At 34.1% G+C, this 21559-nt stretch overlaps 1 protein-coding gene across 8 annotated transcripts in view; it reads right to left on the bottom strand.

Annotated features, from left to right (window-relative positions):
- BBS9 (Bardet-Biedl syndrome 9) overlaps positions 1-21559 on the bottom strand; it is a 504171-nt gene that overhangs the window by 290075 nt on the left and 192537 nt on the right. For 7 of the 8 annotated variants that reach the window (XM_023544300.2, XM_023544301.2, XM_064290127.1 and 4 more), the window contains 6 exons: positions 21081-21157; positions 18140-18193; positions 11999-12101; positions 10256-10360; positions 7896-7910; positions 2425-2565 (listed from right to left, as the gene is read on the bottom strand). In XM_023544300.2, coding sequence (XP_023400068.1) covers positions 2425-2565; positions 7896-7910; positions 10256-10360; positions 11999-12101; positions 18140-18193; positions 21081-21157 — 495 coding nt within the window. The remainder of the gene's footprint in view (positions 1-2424; positions 2566-7895; positions 7911-10255; positions 10361-11998; positions 12102-18139; positions 18194-21080; positions 21158-21559) is intronic. The other variant, XM_003406966.4, reaches the window with a different exon arrangement.

Below are 21559 nucleotides of genomic sequence, written 5' to 3'. Positions count from 1 at the left end.
TTGGGTTAGGCAAAGATTTCTAAGATACAACTCTAAAAGCATGACACATAAAAGAAAAAATTGATAAATAAGGCTTTATCAAAATTAAGAATTCCATTTTTTCAAAGACCGTTAAGAAAATGCAAAGACATGCCACAGACAGGGAGAAAATATTTACAAATCACATATTTGGTAAAGGAGTGACTGAGGCCTGACAAAAGGGGGCATACTGCACAATTCCACTTTATAAAATTCTAGAAAATACAAACTAATCTGTAGTGACAAAGTAGATCAGTGGTTGTCTGGGGATCAGCGGTATTAAAAAGAACACGAGGAACCATTTAGGAGTGATGGGTATGTTCAGCATCTTGATTACAGTGATTGTTTCACAGGTATATGCAAATTGTAAAACTTACCAAATTGTACACTTTAAACATGTACCATTTATTACATGTAAACTGCACTTCAATAAAGCTGTTTTGAAAAAAAAATGCAGTGAAGCTAAGTTTGAGAGTAAAAGAATATATTTTTTAAAGTACTGAAAAAAAATATACATATTTCACAATCTTAGAATAGAGAAGATTGTTCTATATAAAATTATAAACCTTACATGTTAAAACAAGGAATGCAAATAGTTAATAAAGATAATAAAAAGTCCATACTAATAAATAATTTAGAAATGCAAACAAAATGTCATTTTTAACCTAGCAATGTCAAAAATTAAAAAAGATTTAACAACCCAGCTGCTACCCTGGGCACGAACCCTGATGTTGCGAGTGTAAACTAGGGCAATTTTTCTGGAAGACAGTTTGGTATTTGAACCAAGTTTTCAAATGTGTTACACTTTAACTTAGTCATTGGTCTTCCAATTTTATTTTTTAATTTGTTATGAGTCCCATTTCTAAAGTGGATAAGAAGCAAATGTATGCTAAGATATCCAGGATGTCAAGACATTTGAGCCCAAAATCAGGAGGAAAATCGATGAGTTATCTAAGCTTTCCTTAACATGTCTTATCCAATCCATATTTTACAAAGACAACCTCTTTTGTCTAAGGAATATATTTTTAGTCAATCTCTAATTGGGCTTCACCCATCTACAGCAAAGATGGGTGCTTTAACATTTTTCAAAGGCATCAATAAATTCGGCGTTCAACAAGTAATTCCCAACTCCACTCCCAGGGTAATATAGAAGGCCCTAGGAACTAAGTTAAGTTTGTGGGCAATGTTACAAAAGTAGTAACTCTTTCTGTCTTTTTTATAATCCAAATTTGTCATAAGAAACTTTACTAAGGAAGAAGTAGAAGGAAGTGAGGTAGTGACATGAAGTGAAGTGAGAGAAAGAAGGGAATGGAAGAGAGAGAAAAAAAGGTACAAAATTATTTGTTCACAACATACATATGAATACACCCAAACTCAATTAAACTAAAGAATAGAAAAAATTGTAATAAAAAGCATTCAGTTTCAGAGATTTTTCAGAGTTATATATAAATAAACTTTTAAACACTTCAAACTAATGAAAAATAAATTTTAAGCACTTTAAGTAGTTAATAACACAAAAGTTGACTTACCATAAATTTCTAAACCTTGTGGGAAATATTCTTTGTATTCTAAATCCTATCCACTAATGCAAGGTTGAGGATGCATGTCATAGCCAACAGTGCTGATTTTTAATAAAGGATTTAAAAGAGTTGGTTTAATCCCCAGCTTTTTTTTTTTTTTAATCTCACCCCATCACCAAGAAAGTTAATAAGCGTTAACACATTAGAAACCTTGTCTACTAAAGATGTTTCATCCAGCGAAAGCCTCTCTATTTTCCAAGCTACTTAGAAGAAAAACTAACACCTGGAGAAAGTCATACCTTCACAGATTACCCTCAATGTTCACTGTGATAGTCAAGCCTTAAATATGAAGCCCCTCTAAACAGCCAGGGCCAAAGAACAAACATTTGCCCACTCCAGCTGCTGGGGACAAGAGAACCAAAAAGAGCACCTACTTATGAGATTACTTATCAGGGGCATACGAACACATTTTTTCAAAAGTACATATCCAAACACTGACAGTGAAGATAAATAATAAATATTTATATACTTAGAAAAGGAATATATCCAAAAATCTACAATAAAGGTGAATAATAAATATTTACATTCCAAGTCAAAAAATTCCATAGTCTAAAAAGAAACATTTGATGTTTTCATTTCTGAATACTGAAGCAAAATAATGATTATAATAATTTTAATCAAACTTAAAAGGTGCGTCTTATTACCTTGTTGATATAAGCTATTCGCCTTTGAACAGGCAAACAAGAGGGGAAAATCCTTGAGGCATTTTTATATTCTCACTTAACAATTATCTGATAATTACCCCATCATTACCTGCTGATGAAGGATTTGATTCTAAATTCCTCACATTTCTGATGCTACAGGCATGTTACTTCAAAAGTCCTACCTGGGAAGAGACTGAGAAGGCTGACTGGAGATTTGTTGGTATCAATAGTTAATTTGTGGCTTGCAGTTTTTGAAGGCTGACCTGGTAGGCAGATTAATTTCAGGGGAAGTCTAAATTTACATTGGATAACTCGAGGGATACCTGAAATACAAAGAAGGAAAAAAGTAGACTCATAAAAAAGACTCATAGACTTGATAAATAATATGGCAGAAAAAAAAAAAAAAAAGCTGGACAACTAATAGTTTCGATAGCAACATATTAGTTTAAAACTTTGTTGCCCGTTCATATCATTTATCATAACTGAAATAACTGTGAAGTATTCTCATAATTTATATTTTTATATTATTGTCAAAAAGTACAAGGCAAAAATAAAATCTTAAAAGGCACACAGGCATGAGATCTGCCTTTAAAGTTAATATCATATTTTTTAAATAATCACATTGGGACACTATATAAAACACAACAGTTATATTCAATTACTGAATTGTCTTTAAACTAAGACCTTCAAAGCCCTAGCCCTAATCCAAGACCATCATCTACAATGAGCAAAGAATATGAAGCTTATATCATTAAGACTCTATATCACCATATCTAATAATTTCTCTACTCAAAAATATTTTAAATCTTTAGCCTTTTTACTTATTTCAGATTCAAATTACATTAACAATTTTCAATAAATTATGAACACGAAGCAGAATTTGCCCTACTGAAGTTCACGTCCATTTTACACATTAATATTAAGAATATGGCTGTTATATGAATTAAATTTTTCCCAAGCCATTTAACTTTACATACCGCTGTTAACGGCATTTTCAAAGGCTTACATAGTTACTCAAATGTAAAATTTTTTCAACACATACATGCATATTGGTATAGGTACTTAAATAAACAATAACAATGAAGAGTTTTGTGTCAGAATTTTTTGTTTTTTAAATCATTCCTTTCAATATTTTTACAAAGGATGAAATTGAAACCAAAGCAAATTAAGGCTCTCTGCTTAAAAATCTAGAAAAGCAACACTACAACCTTGTTCTTCTCTCCCTTTTATTCTTTTTTTTTTTATTCTAGGACTCTGTTTTTCACTGGATAAGATGAAAGATAGTATAAAGAAGACTACATCTCAGCATACTTCTGTAGAGAAACGGAAAACTCAAAATGTTCTACTCAGCAATGTACTTGTTAAAGCCAGCTGGAGTTGTATGGCTTACACCACATTCAAACTGAGAGTACACTTCTCTGTACCATTTATTCGCTAGGATAGTGAGAGATACTCAACAACGGCAAGCATATTGATATATGAGGCTAATTAAATGCTTTTTCAGAGCATGTGGAGCATATTTGTCATTCTCTTCAACATAATCTATTATCCATCAAATTTAACACAGTTCATTTTTTGCTTATAACCAACAGATGTTAAATTCACTTCTCCTGGAATCCTAGATGCAAATTATAACTGGTGCCTCTTAAGAAAAGTCCCAGGGTATTATTTCCTGACATTCTGCAAGGTTTTTAGAAGCATATGTATTTGTGCTTTACAATGATGAAATATTTTGACTCAAAATATTATGGTAACATGATCTAAGCTACTGCCCAAACCGCAACTATCAATATCACCACAAAATATTATAAAGCACCAGTTTTTCAACTTCGGGAAAATTTCCATATATTCTATATATCTCCAAATTATGGAACTCTTCTCACTGAATATGTTTCTTTACAATACATAAATTACAGGCTCAATTAATAGGTACAGTCTGGGAAGAACAAGAAAACTGAAACCTGGTTCCTTTTCTTTCATTTTTAATACACAGAATAATGGGGGGGAAATGCTTCATAGTATGACAACTCTATGCACGCAAAGGGAAGCTGTCCTCTATATCCTTTCAACCAAAGACTGAGCTAATTGTTCAAACAAAATTTGGCTGTAAATGTTCTGCTAAAACCATACTGTGACCTCTACCTTGCTTGGACCAGCTGCTGACTGAACTTCTGGTAGGAAAAAAAACAAAACAATGTGACCAGCACTGGTCCTATATTGCTGAGTCTATACATTTAAAGATTATTACCCAAAATCTCAAAAAAACGAAACTGGGGGGATACAAATGTTTTCAGAAATCAAAACAAATGGATCGCATGCACTAATAAATACCAGAAGGGAAAAACATTTTAACTCAATTCACAATTCAGTCAGGGTCAGTTAACAACAATATCACACACTAGGGCAACAGTCTCTTGTTGCTAAGATTTGTAGAACCCTTCCAGAATTTTCTCTCCAGGAATTGTGAACCTGTTTCATAGGACATTTGGAAAAAATTACTTTGAAAAATGATGACACTTATACTTAATAAAATTATTACAGCTATTTTTTAAATGATGGCAGCTTGAAAAGTTTTACCATTAGGGGAAAAAAAAAGAGTATGAAATTCTTTAGAAACCAGTTTAAGAAACCTTTACCTTTAAAAAGAAAAATTAGAATACCCATATCTTATAGTACTTCCCATCAAATTAAAAGTCAAGCATTTCAAAATACAACCTCAATTATTTAGGCACAGTGCTTATCAAAGGCACATTTCTATGGGGATTTATATTTTCTTGAGAAATTTCAAATGTAAATTTGGCTACCAATTACTCTTCAGACACTATAACTGTATCTAAGAACTTGAAACCAAAGACAAACAGAGGTGTGTGTGGGTGTATGCGTGTATGTCCGAAATAAGGAAGGAAAGAATTACATCTACTTAAAGGCATTTCAAGGTTGCCAACAGAAAAGCTTTCAACTTAGTTGAAAGAGTCTAATTGGTCCAAACTTTGCCTACCATCAGCAATATTTTCTCTACAGAGTTGACAAAACAGCCTCTACACCTGGCTTATTCAACTCTCTGAAGGCTATCCTAAGAAATAAGAAAAAAAAAAAGTTGTCATTTATTTTACTCAAATATTGGCCACTCACTCATCAGACTAACTCTGTTCTGCTGTTTTTCACCCAATATAATCACCTCTCCTTCAAACACTTCCTTTCCTAGTCTACAAGGGGAAACGGATAGTTGCAACTACTATGGTACGATTAATCACAAAATTCTTTAACACTTAGAAAACTCACATCAAAACCATTCCTGGCAGAACATTTTTTCCGGGAAGAGAATACTAATTACACCTGGCACACCTGAGAGCCCAGTATCACTGTCAAGTGGGAAGCCAAAATGTGTTAAAAAAAGAAAAGGAAAAAAGTAAACGTATATTAGAGTAGAATAACTGTATCTATATATTACACATCTATATAATGCTTTTATAACTCTTTCCAGGGGTCTGCTAGAGTCATTTCATATTGAAAACAAGGAACCCCAAAGCAGTAGCAATGTCTGGGAGCCAGAACTTCCTTGATCCCTTCCTGTTATGTCTGGCGACGTACTGTGCTTCATCTGCACTCGTGTTTTACACGGCCCATGTCATGTAACTTTAATGCAGAAATAATGGAGACTAACTCTTATGGGACAACATAAACCCTCTTTTACTTCCCTTTTTCCACACGTAAAAGCAGAACTGCTTATCTGCGATACAGCCTGAACAGATCAGGCCAGTAAAATGAATCAGCCTTTGAAATCTGAAGCCTCATGTGTATGTAGGACCTAAGCGGCAACATATTATTTTCCTGCCTACTAGGTGAGGCTGAATATTTAAACTCTACTCCCTAAAGCTTCATTATAATTTTAAAATATATAATAAGAGATGATTAAAACCAGCTTTAGCTTTGAATTGGAATACTAAAATTCCCATATATTGTGACTTCTGTTTCTCATGGTTTGGGCTGAATTTACAATTAAGAAAAAAAAATTATTTTAACAATGCTCTTTACTAATTTTTTTTTAATTAAAACAAATCATTTAATGGTAATATGGTACTTTACAAAATTTAGTCTAAAATCTTAACAGTTACATGTAAATAAGTATTCATTATTAATACCAGGTTATTTTTAATGACCCAAATTCTAATTTGACAACTGTACTTCATGTTATTAAGTTAAATGCTTACTTCTATTAAAACATTTCTCATACAAGCACATTTTCACCTCCCAGAAATCAAGATGATACGTGCTATGTAACTCAGGTTGCTGACATCACGAAAACTGTATGAGTAAACACCCGTAATTTTTTAAAGCATTTTACTTTTTATCTATTTAATCCTTATTAACTGATGTTATAATGTCTAAAATTTATCTTAAAATAGCTAATAAACAACAAAAAAACACCACATTAATAAAAAAATTGTTTTTCTATCAGTCTATGTCTACAAAAAAAACCAAACCCCATTGCCGTCAAGTCGATTGCAACTCATAGAGACCCCACGTGACAGAATACAACTGTTCCATAAGGTTTCCTAGGCTGTAATCTTTACAGGAGCAGATCGCCAGATCTTTTCTCCTGCAGAGCCGCTGGATGGATTCGAACAGCCAACCTTTCGGTTCGCAGCCAAGTGCTTTAACCACTGTGCACCAGGGCTCTGTCTAGGAAGGGAAATAAAATCAAAGAGATACTTTTAGAGGGCCTGCTATATACCCGACTTCCTGGGTGGTACAAATGGTTATTAACGTGCTTGACTGATAGCCAAAAGGTTGGATGTCAAGTCCACCCAGAGGTGCCATGGGAGAAAGGCCTAGCAACCTACTTTCGAAAAATCAGCCATTGAGAGCCCTACGAAGCGCAATTCTACTCTGACACACGTGGGGTCTCAGTGAGTTGGGATCCACTCAATAGCAACTGGTAAGCTATGTACACTGACAGTGAACTGGGCACTGCAAAATTCAATCTCCTCATTTAAAGAGCTCAAAATCTACTTGAGAAACCTAAGAGACAACTTACTGAAGTTCATATTATAAGTATTATAGCAGAGGAATAAACAAATGGGTTAGGGAAAACAAAATGAGTAACAATTAACACTGACCCAGGTAAATTCAAAGGGTCAGACTTTTGATGCTAGTCCCTCACAAATTCTAAACCAGTCAACGGATAGGCCCACAGAGTGAGTATATGTAGCATTTTTATCAGAGAGAGGTGGATCTGTTGGGGCATGTAGAAAATAAATAATTTAGAATTCAATGACAAACTTTTTTTTTTCTTATTCTTTAAGTAAAATTAGAAAACAGAGCATACAGGTAAATAATCAACAACTTACAGAAATAAGTTGTCAATGATACCTTTGAATTTTTTTCAGAAGTCATTCTGTTCCTATTCCTAGCTTCATTCCTTCTCATGATTCTGAACAAACTAATGCTGACCAGTCTCTATGAAGAGGAAACATCTATCATCCTCTTCATAGCCAGATCAAGACATTATACCATCCTAAGGACGTTTCTATAGATAAAAAAGCAGCACATAAGGAGCACATTTACGGTATAATACGAATTCAATTTACTGACCAAATTTCACTTTAAATGAATTGAGATTCATTTTTTCCTAAATTATCTTTTCACTTACCATCAGGATTTCGGTCTATCCATCAGAAGCGATGCAAAATGGGTAGGGGAAAGGGAATGCAAGGCAACAAATTATCTGCGGTAAAATTACAACACAAATTTAACACACCTATTTTAAAACATAAATTAAAATTTTCAAGATCCCCATGGATGGTTTCAATGGCAACCAGATCAAACACAAGTGAACTCAAATCACAATCAAAAAGTAACATGAACCGATGAAAGCCAACAATGTATTTGCACTTCCTTTCTCAGAAGATCTTCATGAGTGTCAGTCAAGCGTAAATGCAGCAAAAGGAGGAAAAGGGAATTGATCGAGCCTAAGCACAAATCAGACTCAGTATGTAAATGACATTGAGAGCACTAAATGAATTAGTTAAAAACAAACAGAAAAAACTGGAGTGAAATGCCAGATTACAGAATATTAATATTTCCAGACACTCTTGTTTAAAATATTGTAACTTACATGGATGCTACTATGGGCTAACGTCTCTCCCACCCCCCTTTCTTGCTTGTCTTACTGTATTTTAACTTTACAGACTTTCTTCAACTTTAATTATGAGTTCACTTTGAACCAATTAATGCCTACACTCTGCTAGTTTGGCAACGATTCATAACCTTTTAAATTCTGTCTACAGAAAAGCATCCAAAAATGCTATCTGCAACCATAAATTCACAGACTTATTTTACAACTCTATAATGTATTTTTAAGCATTTGTTCACTTTCTGTTACCCATTTCTCTCTTTTAAATTTATTTACAATCAATGTCACTAGTTTTCCTTGAGAAAGAATAAAACAGCCAAATTAAGGTATTGGCACTATCTACAACCCTGTATTGGTAATGTAACAAGGGGAAAAGGTATACAAATACCTATGACTATTAAACGCTCAATTAATGATAAATCATCTTAAGATTTTAGACAAACGTTTCTCATTCTTTTATTTTATAACTCAAAGTGAAAATAACATTAAAAATATCAATGTTCTCTTCAGGAATATCCAACCAAAATGTCCATCATTCCTTAATCCCCTACAGAAGTTTTGAATTTCTTTATGAAGCCAGCTTTACCAAAGCTTTTTAAACAGAAAAATATTTATATAACCCAAATTGTTGAAAATATAGGTAAATAGAGTGGTCACTTCCAGCTAAAAATTATTTTTTTTAATTCAAAGCAAAATACCTTACAAAGCAGAAGAAACCGATTTTCAAAGTATGTACAAAAGGTATAAAATCAACTCAGGGCATATGGAGTTGTCAATGCAAAAGTCAGAAAATTCACTTAGACTAAGAAAATATTTTTTTCAATTATTAAAAACACTGCCAAATAAACAAAGTAGGCATAAATGGAGAATAAATAAGATTCTAAAAGATTTAAAAACTAAGGAAAAAAAACACAAATACAAATTTGCTGAAATATGCTATCAAGTATCACTACATTAGAAAGCTTGCTTTTAATAGAAGTGCCATGTGATATAGCAATTAAAAAAATAAAAAGTTTGCTTTTGTTTTTTTTTTTAAAGCAGTAACTAATAATTCTTATTTTCTACCAATCAACTGATTATCAGACTGTTAGCATAAAGAATTCACTATATGGAAACATGGGGCCCTGGTGGTACAGTAGTTAAGAGCTCGGTTGCTAACCAAAAGATCGGCAGATCAAATCCACCAGCCGCTCCTTGGAAATCCTATGGGGCAGTTCTACTCTGTCCTAAAGGGTCGCTATGAGTCGGAATTGACTCCATGGCAACGGGTTTGGTGTTTTGTTTTTATATGGAAACAAAAAGGACCATAAAATTAGACTCAACTAAGTTGAAATTTGCAATAATCAAGTCTCAACTGAACTAAAAATAACCTTTTATAATCCAAAAAAGAGCTTTAAGAAAAACAGACCAAATTTTAGTAGATCTGCTTAAATATCTGTTCTTAAATATTTTAACATTTAAGATTCTAAAGAGTTTTATCTAGTAACTAAAACAGCATCTCAAACTTTGAATGCCTTACTTTTAGAGTAATCATATTCTTTTTCACTAACTCAGACTAGCCTTTTTCTCTTTAGTTCAAATAAATTAAGTCTGACTAGATACCATTCTTCTAATAGGAATAAAAATATATAAAATTTGCAATTAACTGCAAAGATGAAATCAAACATTATATATGGAAATCAGCTAAATAGCTAATTACTCATAACACATAACAATAACGTGGACATGCAATTTTATTTAAAACTAGAAAAGAATTTTTTTATTTAATATTTTACAATGTGTTTTTCCATCTTAAACACTTAAACATTTAACTCATATCTCCAATAATTTAAAATGAGTAATTAGGCTTGTAAACTCATGAACAATTTTATGTTTACCTGTTGGTCTGGAATATGAAACAACAGCATTTCCTTCCAATTCAGATGGTATATAACTTCCTTTCAGATAAACAGAAAAGGCTACTGTTCTAGTCATCTCTGGTGCTATAAGCAATGCAAAAGTAACAGGTTACACAATTTTGGCTAATTTTATTAACAACAGTAAAAATGTATTAAGTACTCCTTGCATGCCAGATACTGTCCTCCATGAGGTAGGTACTATTATGGTCCGCATTCTTTACCCATGAGGACACTGGAACAGAGAGTTATAAAAGCTTGTCCAAGGTCATATAGCTAGTATCAGAGCTGGGCAACTGACTCCAGAACAAGGACACCTGACACTCTACTGCACTGAATTTTCTTTACTCAGATGAAGAGGCAGAATGAACAAAGAAACAGGTATACAAAAGAGCAAGGTAATAGCAAAAAAATATTACTTTATCATGCCTAGAAAAAAGGCTGCAAGGGATAATGGAACAGGGGCTTTGAAATGTATTTAGCTATAGTGATTTTTTTTTTCTGGGTATAATGATTTAGCAGATTGTGACTGGCCTTCTATGTTAAGGTATTTGGCCTCTAACCTGATTCAGAGGGCCACAAGAGATTTTTAACTAGAAATATGAATTGTTCAGAATATCCTTTAGAAAGATAAATTGGGAAGTATTGTGAGAAATCAGAACATAAAGTAAAAAACCAATGGTAGGGAATCACCTACAAGGTTACGTCATTCAGTCATTCAACCATTCACTCATTCAATGAGTATTTATTGTCCATTTGGAAAAATGTTTATTCAACTCCTTAGGCCATTTTTAACTGGGTAGAACATATTAATCTACTACTTATGTTACATATTTTGTGGCTACTCATTTTTCCTCAGATGATTTTTTTTTCTAAATACATGCCAGTGATTTTCTTAAGGAGTTGTGATGGTCTATCAACTTGGATAATGCAAGATACTCAGCTACGGAGATGAAAAGACGGGGCAGTTCTTAACTTCATAAATAAGAAAAGTCTCAACTGCACATCAGCAGTAAACAAAAAAGAAAAAGACTGGAAAGAGAATTCAGAGATCGTTTTAACAGGACTTGATGATAACCTGGATATAAGCGGTTGGGGATGAGGGAGTCTAAACAAAGAAATCTTACCAAAAGTTGCCATTTATGAAGTATCTACTATTTTAGGCATTACCACAGATATCTTACATAGATATATTACCTAATTGAGTCTTCAAAATAGCCTATAAGACAGATATTATTATGCCCTTTTTGCATATTAAAAAAACTGAGGCCCCAAGTAAATACTGAATAATTACTAAGTAATGTGCCCAAGGTTACATATCATGTGAGCATCAGAGCCAGAATTCAAATTCAGTTCAGACTCCAAAGCCAATAGTCTTTCCTCAAACCCTTACTGATTCACTAAATAGGTCACTAGAGACAAACAGAAAAAGAAAGCCTTTCAAACTATAATGTTGTATTAATTACAGATCCAACTAGTTAAAGAAAGCACTTGGAAATCTATAATCCTAAAAAACTAATTGGACTCAGCAGCTACAGATTGAATGCTCAGGCTTGATGCTTAGAGAAAAAATACAAGCAAAACATAACACAAGCATTGATTTCAGGAAACTCCCAGTCTCACTATTCAGACAGGAAATACAGTCATGGAAAAAAAAAAAAAAAAAAAGCACTAATAAAAAAGGCTCACACCATGATAAACTTTAAGCTAAAACAAAGGCCTTACCCATAAATTCAAAGGTAAACTGATCGCAGGTCAGTACTAACGGTGGTTGCACATAAAGTGATAATTTGGCTTTTTGCAATGCCAGTCGACTCTGCAGTGTGACCTAAGGAAACACAGATTGTAAGTAACAGAAAAGGACATCTTATCCAAGTTGACAGAATATCACAGCTATTTAAAAGATCACTGGCATATAATTAGGAAAAAAATCACCTGAGGGAAAATGAACAGCCACAAAACGTGTAACATAAGTAGTGGATTAAAATGTCCCACTCAGTTAAAAATGGGTTAAGTAGTTCAATGAATGCTTCTCCAAAGAAGATATACGAATGGCTAATAAGCACATGAAAAGATGCTCAACATCATTAGTCTTTAACACCTGTTGCCAGTGAGTAGATTCGGACTCACAATGACTCCATAGGACAGAGCAGAACTGCCCCAAAGGATTTCCAAGGAGCAGCTGGTTAGAATCCAACTGCCGACCTTTTAGTTAGCAACCGAGCTCTTAACTACTGTGCCACCAGGGCTCCCATTAGTCAATAGGAAGATGTAAATTAAAACCACAGTGAGATACCGCTATATATCATCAAGATAGCTATAATCAAAAGGACAGACTGGTGAGGATATGGAGAAACTAGACACCTGATATACGGCTGATGGGAATTTAAAATGGTAACAACCACTAAAGAAAATAGTTTGTCAGTTTCTTAAAAAGTTAAATATAAATTTACCACATGACCCTGCAATTCCACTCCTAGGTATACGTCCAAGAGAAACAAAAACATGTCTACACAAAAAGCTTGTACACAAATGTTCACAGCAGCATTATAACAGCCAAAAAGTAGAAACAACTCAAATATCCATCAACTGATGAATGGATAAACAAAATGTATTATATCCTTACAATGGTATCTCATTCAGCAATAAAAGAAATTATGTACTGATACAAGCTATAACATGAATGAACCTTGAAAACATTATATTAAGCAAAAAAAGGCAGCGACAAAAGACTACAAAATGTGTAATGTACATTTATAGAAAATGTTCAGAACAAGCAAATCAATAGAGAGTAGATTAGCATTTCCTTAGGCCTATAAAGGGTGAGTGTTGGGGATGAAATGGGAAGTGACAGCTAATGGGTATGGGGTTTCTTTTAAAGGGTACAAAAATGTTCTAAAATTAGATTGCACAGCCCTGTGAATATACTAAAAAGCATTAAATTGCATACTTTAAATGAGTGAATGGTACCGTATAGTATGTGAATTAAACCTGTTGATCAAAAGCAAAATGTATGCTATCTGCCCTCATGGCTGTTGAATAACCACATCATGAAAGATTATATATATATATATATATTCATTCTTTTTCTCACCTACAGTGATAGAACTATAATGAATTACTAATCTTTTCCAGTATCAGTATATTTCCTTTTATACAAGTTAATTATTTTCTAAAGCTTTATTTACCAATGATGTATCTAGGTGGATGTATAGTGTTGTGTTGCTGTTAGGTGCCATCGAGTTGGTTCCGACTCATAGCAACCCCATGCACAACAGAACAAAACATTGCCTGGTTCTGCGCCATCCTTACAATCGTTGTTATGCTTGATCTCATTGTTGCAGCCACTGCATCAATCCACCTCATTGAGGGTCTTCCTCTTTTCCACTGACCCTGTACTCTGCCAAGCATTATGTCCTTCTTCAGGGACTGATCCCTCCTGACAACACGTCCAAAGTATGTAAGAAGCAGTCTCGCCATCCTTGCCTCTATGGAGCATTCTGGTTGTACTTCTTCTAAGACAGATTTGTTTGTTCTTTTGGCAGTCCATGGTATAGTCAATATTCTTCACCAACACCACAATTCAAAGGTGTCAGTTGTTCTTCAGTCTTCCTTATTCATTGTCCAGCTTTCACATGCATATGATGCTATCGAAAATACCATGGCTTGGGTCAGGCGCACCTTAGTCTTCAGGGTGACATTTTTGCTCTTCAACACTTTGAAGAGGTCCTTTGCAGCAGATTTGCCCAATGCAATGCGTCTTTTGATTTCTTGACTGCTGCTTCCATGGCTGTTGATTGTGGATCCAAGTAAAATGAAATCCTTGACAACTTCAATCTTTTCTCCGTTTATCATGATGTTGCTCATTGGTCCAGTTGTGAGGATTATTGTTTTCTTTATGTTGAGGTGTAATCTATACTGAAGGCTGTGGTCTTTGATCTTCATTAGCACTTACTAATGAAGGATGTACAGTAGTCTAGATAAATATCAAAGCAGTGTATTTTCTTCCATGGTTTAACATGAAAACATATGATACTGCTAATTCTAGAAAATATCAAAGAATGTCAATACTGACTGCTGCATTGCCAAGCTGGCTATATTTCCAAACTGGTGCTCTTTCTTGATGACACTAAGAAAGCCCTCCCAACCCAATAAGAACCAATAGCTAAGAACTTTGGGATAACAGTTTGCCTGGCAGATTGGGTGGGTTTGAGTAGAAAAGCCCAGGACTTTTCTTACTTCTCCCTGAGAAGGAGTGTCAGTAGAAAACAACAGGCCCAAGGATTTTTACTGGGCCATAGTGCTAAGGGGTGCCATTCTCAGGTTATCAAAGAAAAAGCTTAAAGACCCAGCTCCCATGGGGCATGTTCTCCCTTTAGATTTGGTTTCCTGTAGTTTCAGGTCTTTGAACGGTCTCTTTTGGATGACCTCATCCCCCATGGTTGGTGAAGACTTGGTACAATCTCCTACCTACAAAGGGTTGCTAGAGTAATCAAGTCGGAATCTCTGGGATAGACATGGACACTGGTATTTTTTAATAGCCCCTCAAGTGATTCCTCTGTACAGGAACTGAGAACTATTCTTCTATATGGTACCTTCCTATGGAATAGTTCAGTCTAGTTTACCAGACTCTAGTATATTAGACAGATACATTTCATTATTAACTGACGTAATATTTGCCCTTGTAATGGATACCTACTTTTAATAAAAGTGGTTTTGAATTTTTTCTTATGCAAAAGGCATGCATCATTCCTTAATTATATATAGAATTACACTGAGTAAATGTCTTATATTAATTTTAGGTATGTGGGTATTCTGTACGATTTAAAAATAAACATAAATTTTTTTACTTGCAGAGTAAAATTTTGTAAAGACAGGTATTTATGCAAATAAATTGGATAACCACAGCAAGCGAACAATGAAGCCTCAATTTTCACTCTGTAAACACTGGGAATACATGGGAAATAGGTATGCAACAAACAAAGCTTCCTCAGTGATGTCTGACAATGATTAAGTGACATATTTATTACCTTTTTAATAAAACCATGATGGTACTTATTGGAAGAAAAAACTATGAAAGCTCCACAGACAATTTCCTTTCAGATAGCTAGCCCACTAAGTAAACAGGAAGCAATTTAAGTATTCTGATACTAATATGATGCTAGTAGGCATATTTATTTTAAAATAATATTAATGGTAACAGCCATTAGAGGTTTCTTATAATTGTGGAACCATGGTAATAAATGATTTGTGTGCATTTTCTCATTTAATCTTCAGAAGAGTATAAAACAGGTACTGCCATTATACACTATTTTACAGAACGGAAAACTGGAGCTCAGAGAGGCTAAGTAATTTGCCCAAAGCCACTCTGATTATAAGCAGAAGAACCACAATTTAAATGTGGTTCGTAGGAATCCAGAACCCATGCACTTAACCTACTATGGTTAAGTCTCAAAATAACTCTGCAACTGAAAAAAGCATCCCCATTTTACAGTTTAGGAAAGAGAGGTTTAGAAAAGTTAAAAAACATGTCCAAGACCATAGAGCCAATAAGTGCTACAGTTGAAAATTGTGACCAGGCCCATCTCATGAGAGCTTAGTTTTAAAAGTGAAAATGAAAAAGCCTTAAAGTAGTAATAAGCTGTTTGTCAAACAGCAGACATTCTGACTCTGCCTGGCATAGCGATACCTATTTAGACAAGGATCACACAATTTGACATTTTTACAAGTAAGGAGGGTTTGCATTTGGTTTAGATGCATGATCAAGATCTCTCTCATACACAGATTTATTAAACCCCAACAATGGGCAAGGCCTTTTCAAAATGTGAATCAAGGAGGCATGTGATGAAAATAACTTCAGTAACAAAGAATAGTTGTGTTTGAGCCAAGAAAAGAGTTAAAGACTTGGCTACATCATAAACGTCATATTTTAAGAGAAAAATAATTATAGAATATTAAGAGGAAAATATAAAACACTAATTTGAGAATTTTCCATGCGATTTTCAGCTTCTAACAAAATGAAACATGATCCTTTGGAAATACAATTTTAAGTTTTATGCTAGATATATAAATATGACTCCAAAGTTCAGGTATGAACAACCACTCTGCCTCGTTGCCTGGAATAGATGGTCACGCATCATGCTCACAAACTCAAGGTAGCCACATCTTCATTCACTTGGAACGGATGGAAAAATTTTCTCAATTAACAGGATTTATTATGATGGAAACTTGCATGGTTATATATCTTGGCCTCTGTTTTTATAAAAGGCCATAAGGAGAGATTTATAGCAGAAATTTGTATAGAAACTGTCAGACAGAATCAGGAAGTCATTGTGTCTGCTGTGTAAGTCCAGCCGATTTTGTGCAACTCTTGTGTGTTGCATACTTTCTTGGGCATTAAAGCGGCAATGATAAAGAGAGATGTGAGTCAGTCATTCTCAAATACGGTAAATTCCACTACGAAGGAGAATTTTCCAGGAGTGTCATGCCATCCTTTTAAGGTGGCTATTACACGTGGAAGCCTAAGAACGCATGGGAGGGAAGGTGTATTTATTTATAGCAGTAATTTATGGTCAGGAAAAAAATTAGCATGAGCAATGTTATCTGGTTTAGGTACAAGATTTCTTTTTGCAATTTACAGTGTATTTCTGAATTGTTATGTGTATGTGTCTGAACAATATCATTAAAAAAAAAAAATTTAGACAGGTATAAAAGAGGTTTCCCTACACAAAAGTCTATAGATCATTCCTGGAACTTAGCGGTTATTTTTTTTTCCCCCTAAGTGTTTGATTTCTTGCCACTAATGCTTTTCCAGACTCAAAAGTATTAATGAGATAGAGGCTTTGATTGGATAGGGGAAGGGGGACTGGGGAAAGACCACCCTTGTTTCCAGTGGCAAGAATCCAAAAAAATTAGCTTAGGAAACTGTTATAAGATTGGGCTCCCTTCAACTTCTACCAAAGATCTCCACGCTTGGGCCACCCGCTGGATCCAGTGTAAGCGAACACAATTGGTAAAGTCTGGTTCCCTGTCAAGCTCCTCCAAGGACAGCAACCCATAATCTAACAAAATATAAAGCCCCGTCCAAGTTTTGACTAAGTGAATCGCCAAAATCCACAACTTTTCCTGGCTTCCAAGGTCTGGGCAGTGATAAATATTTTCGGCTTAATAATGTGCTGACTGATTACCACACTTTAATCTAAATGCCTTAAGAGAGTTCTACATTTGACTTCTAGTTCTAAAATTCTACAATGACAGGACTAAAAATCTTAACCAAAACCACATCCTTCATATTCTATTATTCCAGTGCTATCAATTTGTCACTACTCCACTTTGTGGCTTCTTCATTTAACATATTCTTGCTATAAATATATCCATTTAAAGCTAATATTATGGCAGATAGAAGACTAGGAGTTCTTTTCAAACAAACACACAATCATACATAGAAGAATGTACTATTAGCATTTATACAATCTTCAATATCATTTCACAGAGTACTATTTATAATGCTGTAATCAACCAGCTGGTCTATTATGAATGGTAACAAGACAATTCCTTTAGCAGATTTAAAACATTAATTCTCTTTCTAGAAAAAAAGGCTCTGGATCATGCAAAGCATTTAAATAATGGTAGGAATAAGTCATAATAAATGCTTACATACATATCGCTATAAATGCAATTATCAGTTTTAGATATGTAGGTAACAATAAAGGTTATCTACTCACTATCCAAGGCTGATGAAAACATAGACTTTTCAAGTGTTTATTTTGCATTTCCATAAGCTACTTAGAGTGTGACAAGAGTGACAGATGAGATATTATATGTATTAGTGTTTGCATATTACAGTCTAAAACCATGGTACAATACCTTCACTGTGACTGAAGGGACAAGGTCAGTTCCCACTTCAACATTGGTGGCTTGCTGTAAACACAGAATCAAGAAGGGAAAGCAGGAAAGAGTGATTTCAATATTATACATTATGAGTGAACGCAATGGGTACAATATATACTTTCCACCCAAAAAACAGGAAACTAACTATAAAGAATTTATCACTGTGGTGACAGACTAAAAGAGTCAATGTGACTTTGGGTACCTTTACCTGGAAAGTCATGCACTAATATTTAAAACAGCCACCCCATAAGAAGCGAAGCAAAGGTCACATGTTTTATCAAACCACTTTATTTCCAAATTTACTTAAATGTTGAAACAAATTATTTCTATTAACTTGTTCTTTACATTTATAGAAGAAGGCCCCCTGATATTTCCCAGATAAGGATAATGCCACTCTTTCAGACCCTTGTATTTTCAACTTTCCAAACGTATGTTTTATTCTGATTAATGACATACAATGATATAGGGATTGAGTGCCCTTACCTAGAAAATAAGTTTAAAATAGGAGCCTTTTTTTTTTACTAGTGCATATCATAAACTAATTTAATAAGCATCCTTTGAGAATCAGCTTCAGTTACCAACAAGAATAAGACATGATCTTTCCTCTTAAAGAACTCACAGTAAAGCCCAAGAATAATATAATAAAACAAATATTTCCTTATAGCTTTTAATGGTTTTTTCAGAGTGGTAGATTGAGGGGGGGAAATGCTCACTCTAGAACAGAATAAGACCAAGGAGTAACATATTTTCTACTAATACCTATATGAATTCCCATAAAGTCCCTATCAAACTAAATGAAATCAAGTCCTTTAGGCTTTAAATTAATCTGTTTGGAATTTTTCTTACTCAGAAAAACTAAGCACTTTAAGCAATAAGGATCACTATGCTGTAATGGGCATCACCAAAATTAAGAGATGGGCTATTCATATTTTATTTATGGCTCCACAGGAAACAGTATTCGGACTCTGATCCAGTGTCTCAATGAGGGAGATAGGATAGCAATGCTTGTCTTCTGTGTAAAAGATTCCATTCTAATATAAATTACATTACTTTCTTGAGATGTGTGCTTTCATAATAATGATTCAAAATAAATATTAAGCCAGACTTCCTATGCTAGTATTACCTAAAATCCAGGAAATGGTTTACACTTAGCCATCCACAGATCTAGAAGAGAAACCAACATCTCCTGTTTCCTGCTCTTCTCTGCCCACTTCTAAACACCTAGATACTTCAAGAACAGAAGTTCTTTGGAACATAAAATTATAGCCAGAGAGAAATGGCCATAAGAAGCTACTATGGCACCTTAGACACATAAATCATTGGGTTAACGTTTTCTAATGGGATGAATATGATATTCTCAAGAAATCTCTTAAAAAAGAAAAATTGTAAGACACAGAAAATGAAGCTGGAAAGAGATACCTAGTTTGAGAGGAAACAGCACTCCAGGTTACCAAAAGGGAAATATATGCTACAATATAATGCTTAATGCTACTATATAAGGTCCTTTCCTTTAAAGACCAAAAGTTTCTAAAAAACAGAAAGGGAATTCCTTATTCCAAATAGCCTATCATTAACAGAATCTAGAAAAAACTATATAAGCTGCCCAAAGGAAAAAGATAATCATTTCCAAGGCAAGAAAACGTGTGTACATTTGTCAGCTAACTAAGCAGAAATGTTCCACTCAGGCTACACCCTTCAGGTAGAGTGAGAAATGGTGTGTGCTGAATGGCCAACGTTTAAAACAGTGCTTCTACTATGTGACTCAGCTGGGTGAATGTTTCTTTCATATATAGCCCTTTTTTTTTTTTTAACTGTACCCAATTTACTATACTATGGCAATGGTAACATAATTTTTATCACAACTCAGGTTGGCTGTTTATACTAAGATAAATCTCTAAAAAAACTCATGACAGCCAGTCATTATAGTATGCTCTGATGCCCAAATATTGAAGTCATGTTCCAGGCAGAATTATACGATATGAACTCCAAATACAGCAAAACCAGTGAATTCAAGCCCTTGCCTACGTTGATCAACTTTTGGTAGAGACACAGATGAACAATAGATTTTGCCCAAACTGTAAGCAATAAGATACAATCAACCATAGCCAAACATAGTTACAGAAAAGTAAACAAGGAAATGGGGTAATATAACCAAGAACAGTCCTCCTTTCATTCCTCTTGTTTCTCAGTTTATTCATTCATTCACAGAATAAATACATATTGAGTGCCCACTGTGTGACAGGCGCTAAGAACATGGCAATGAACAAGACAAGTATTGGGATGTAGATAGTGATGATAATGTTAGAAGAAATAAGATGTGATGATGATTATTAATTATCATAACAATTTTAAAAAGTGGATTCTTTTACTATTCCCATTTTACAGAAGAGAGCATTGAGACTAAGAAATTCAAGTAACTTGCTCTGAGTCACACAAAGTGGGCAAAAAATAGTGCCTGGACCAACTAACTACTCCCCCACTACCCAATAATGTATTAAGGACTAATTTATCAATCCCTGAGCTAGGTTGTTCATAAATGTGTCAATGAATCTGAAAAAATCCTTGTGAGGTCAGTATTACTCATCTGGATTAGGATTAACTTAACATTGTAGAATTAAGAAAGTTTAAAATATATATATTAACACAATATAGAATCAGAACAAGGCAAGAATCTCTTTTGCTCCTGTTCCTCCTCCCCTTTTTCTTGCTCACCCATAAATAGAAATTCTCCCCAAGGATCTCCTAAGAGATCTAAGATGCTAGAAATGTTTTTATCTAGAAAGTAACAAAGCCTACATTTTTTTATTCACCCAGAAGTTTCTATTTGGAGGCCCAGAATTTAAACTGATACTGTGATTTCAGTTCACCAGAGTTCACTACTATCATAAACTCCTTTAATATGTGCAAATACACCTACAGACACTGAATCAAAATTAGGCAAAACCACGGCAGAAACTGTCAAGTCGTCTTCTCTCTCAGTCATGGGCCAAACACCTGTAGTCAAAAAAAAAAAAAAAAAAAGAATATATTTAAATTAACCTGCAATGTATAGTTTTTTTCTAAAACTTTATTTATACCATATTTTAAATTAAAAAAAAAGAGACATAATCACAAGTTGAAAACCCTAATGAACTACAGATTTAGAAACTTGATGCTAATTCTTGTCCTCAATAATTTTGTAAGGGAAAATTGTCTTCAAAAATATTCGCTAGGGTGTGACCTAGGGATTGATCAGTAGTGGGGAATAATGTACTCTCCTGAACTACTGATGGAAGTCCAAATTAGTACAACTCTTTTCACAGTAATTTGGCTATAACTAAAATGCAAAAGATACATATCAACCTGCAACCTAACAATTCTACTCCCAAAAATTTATCTAATATTCAAAGATACCCA

Source organism: Loxodonta africana, chromosome 8, assembly GCF_030014295.1.
Source record: "Loxodonta africana isolate mLoxAfr1 chromosome 8, mLoxAfr1.hap2, whole genome shotgun sequence".
NCBI lineage: Eukaryota > Metazoa > Chordata > Mammalia > Proboscidea > Elephantidae > Loxodonta > Loxodonta africana.
Note: the sequence above shows the minus strand (reverse complement) of the source record. Positions and strands in the feature narration are given on the sequence as shown.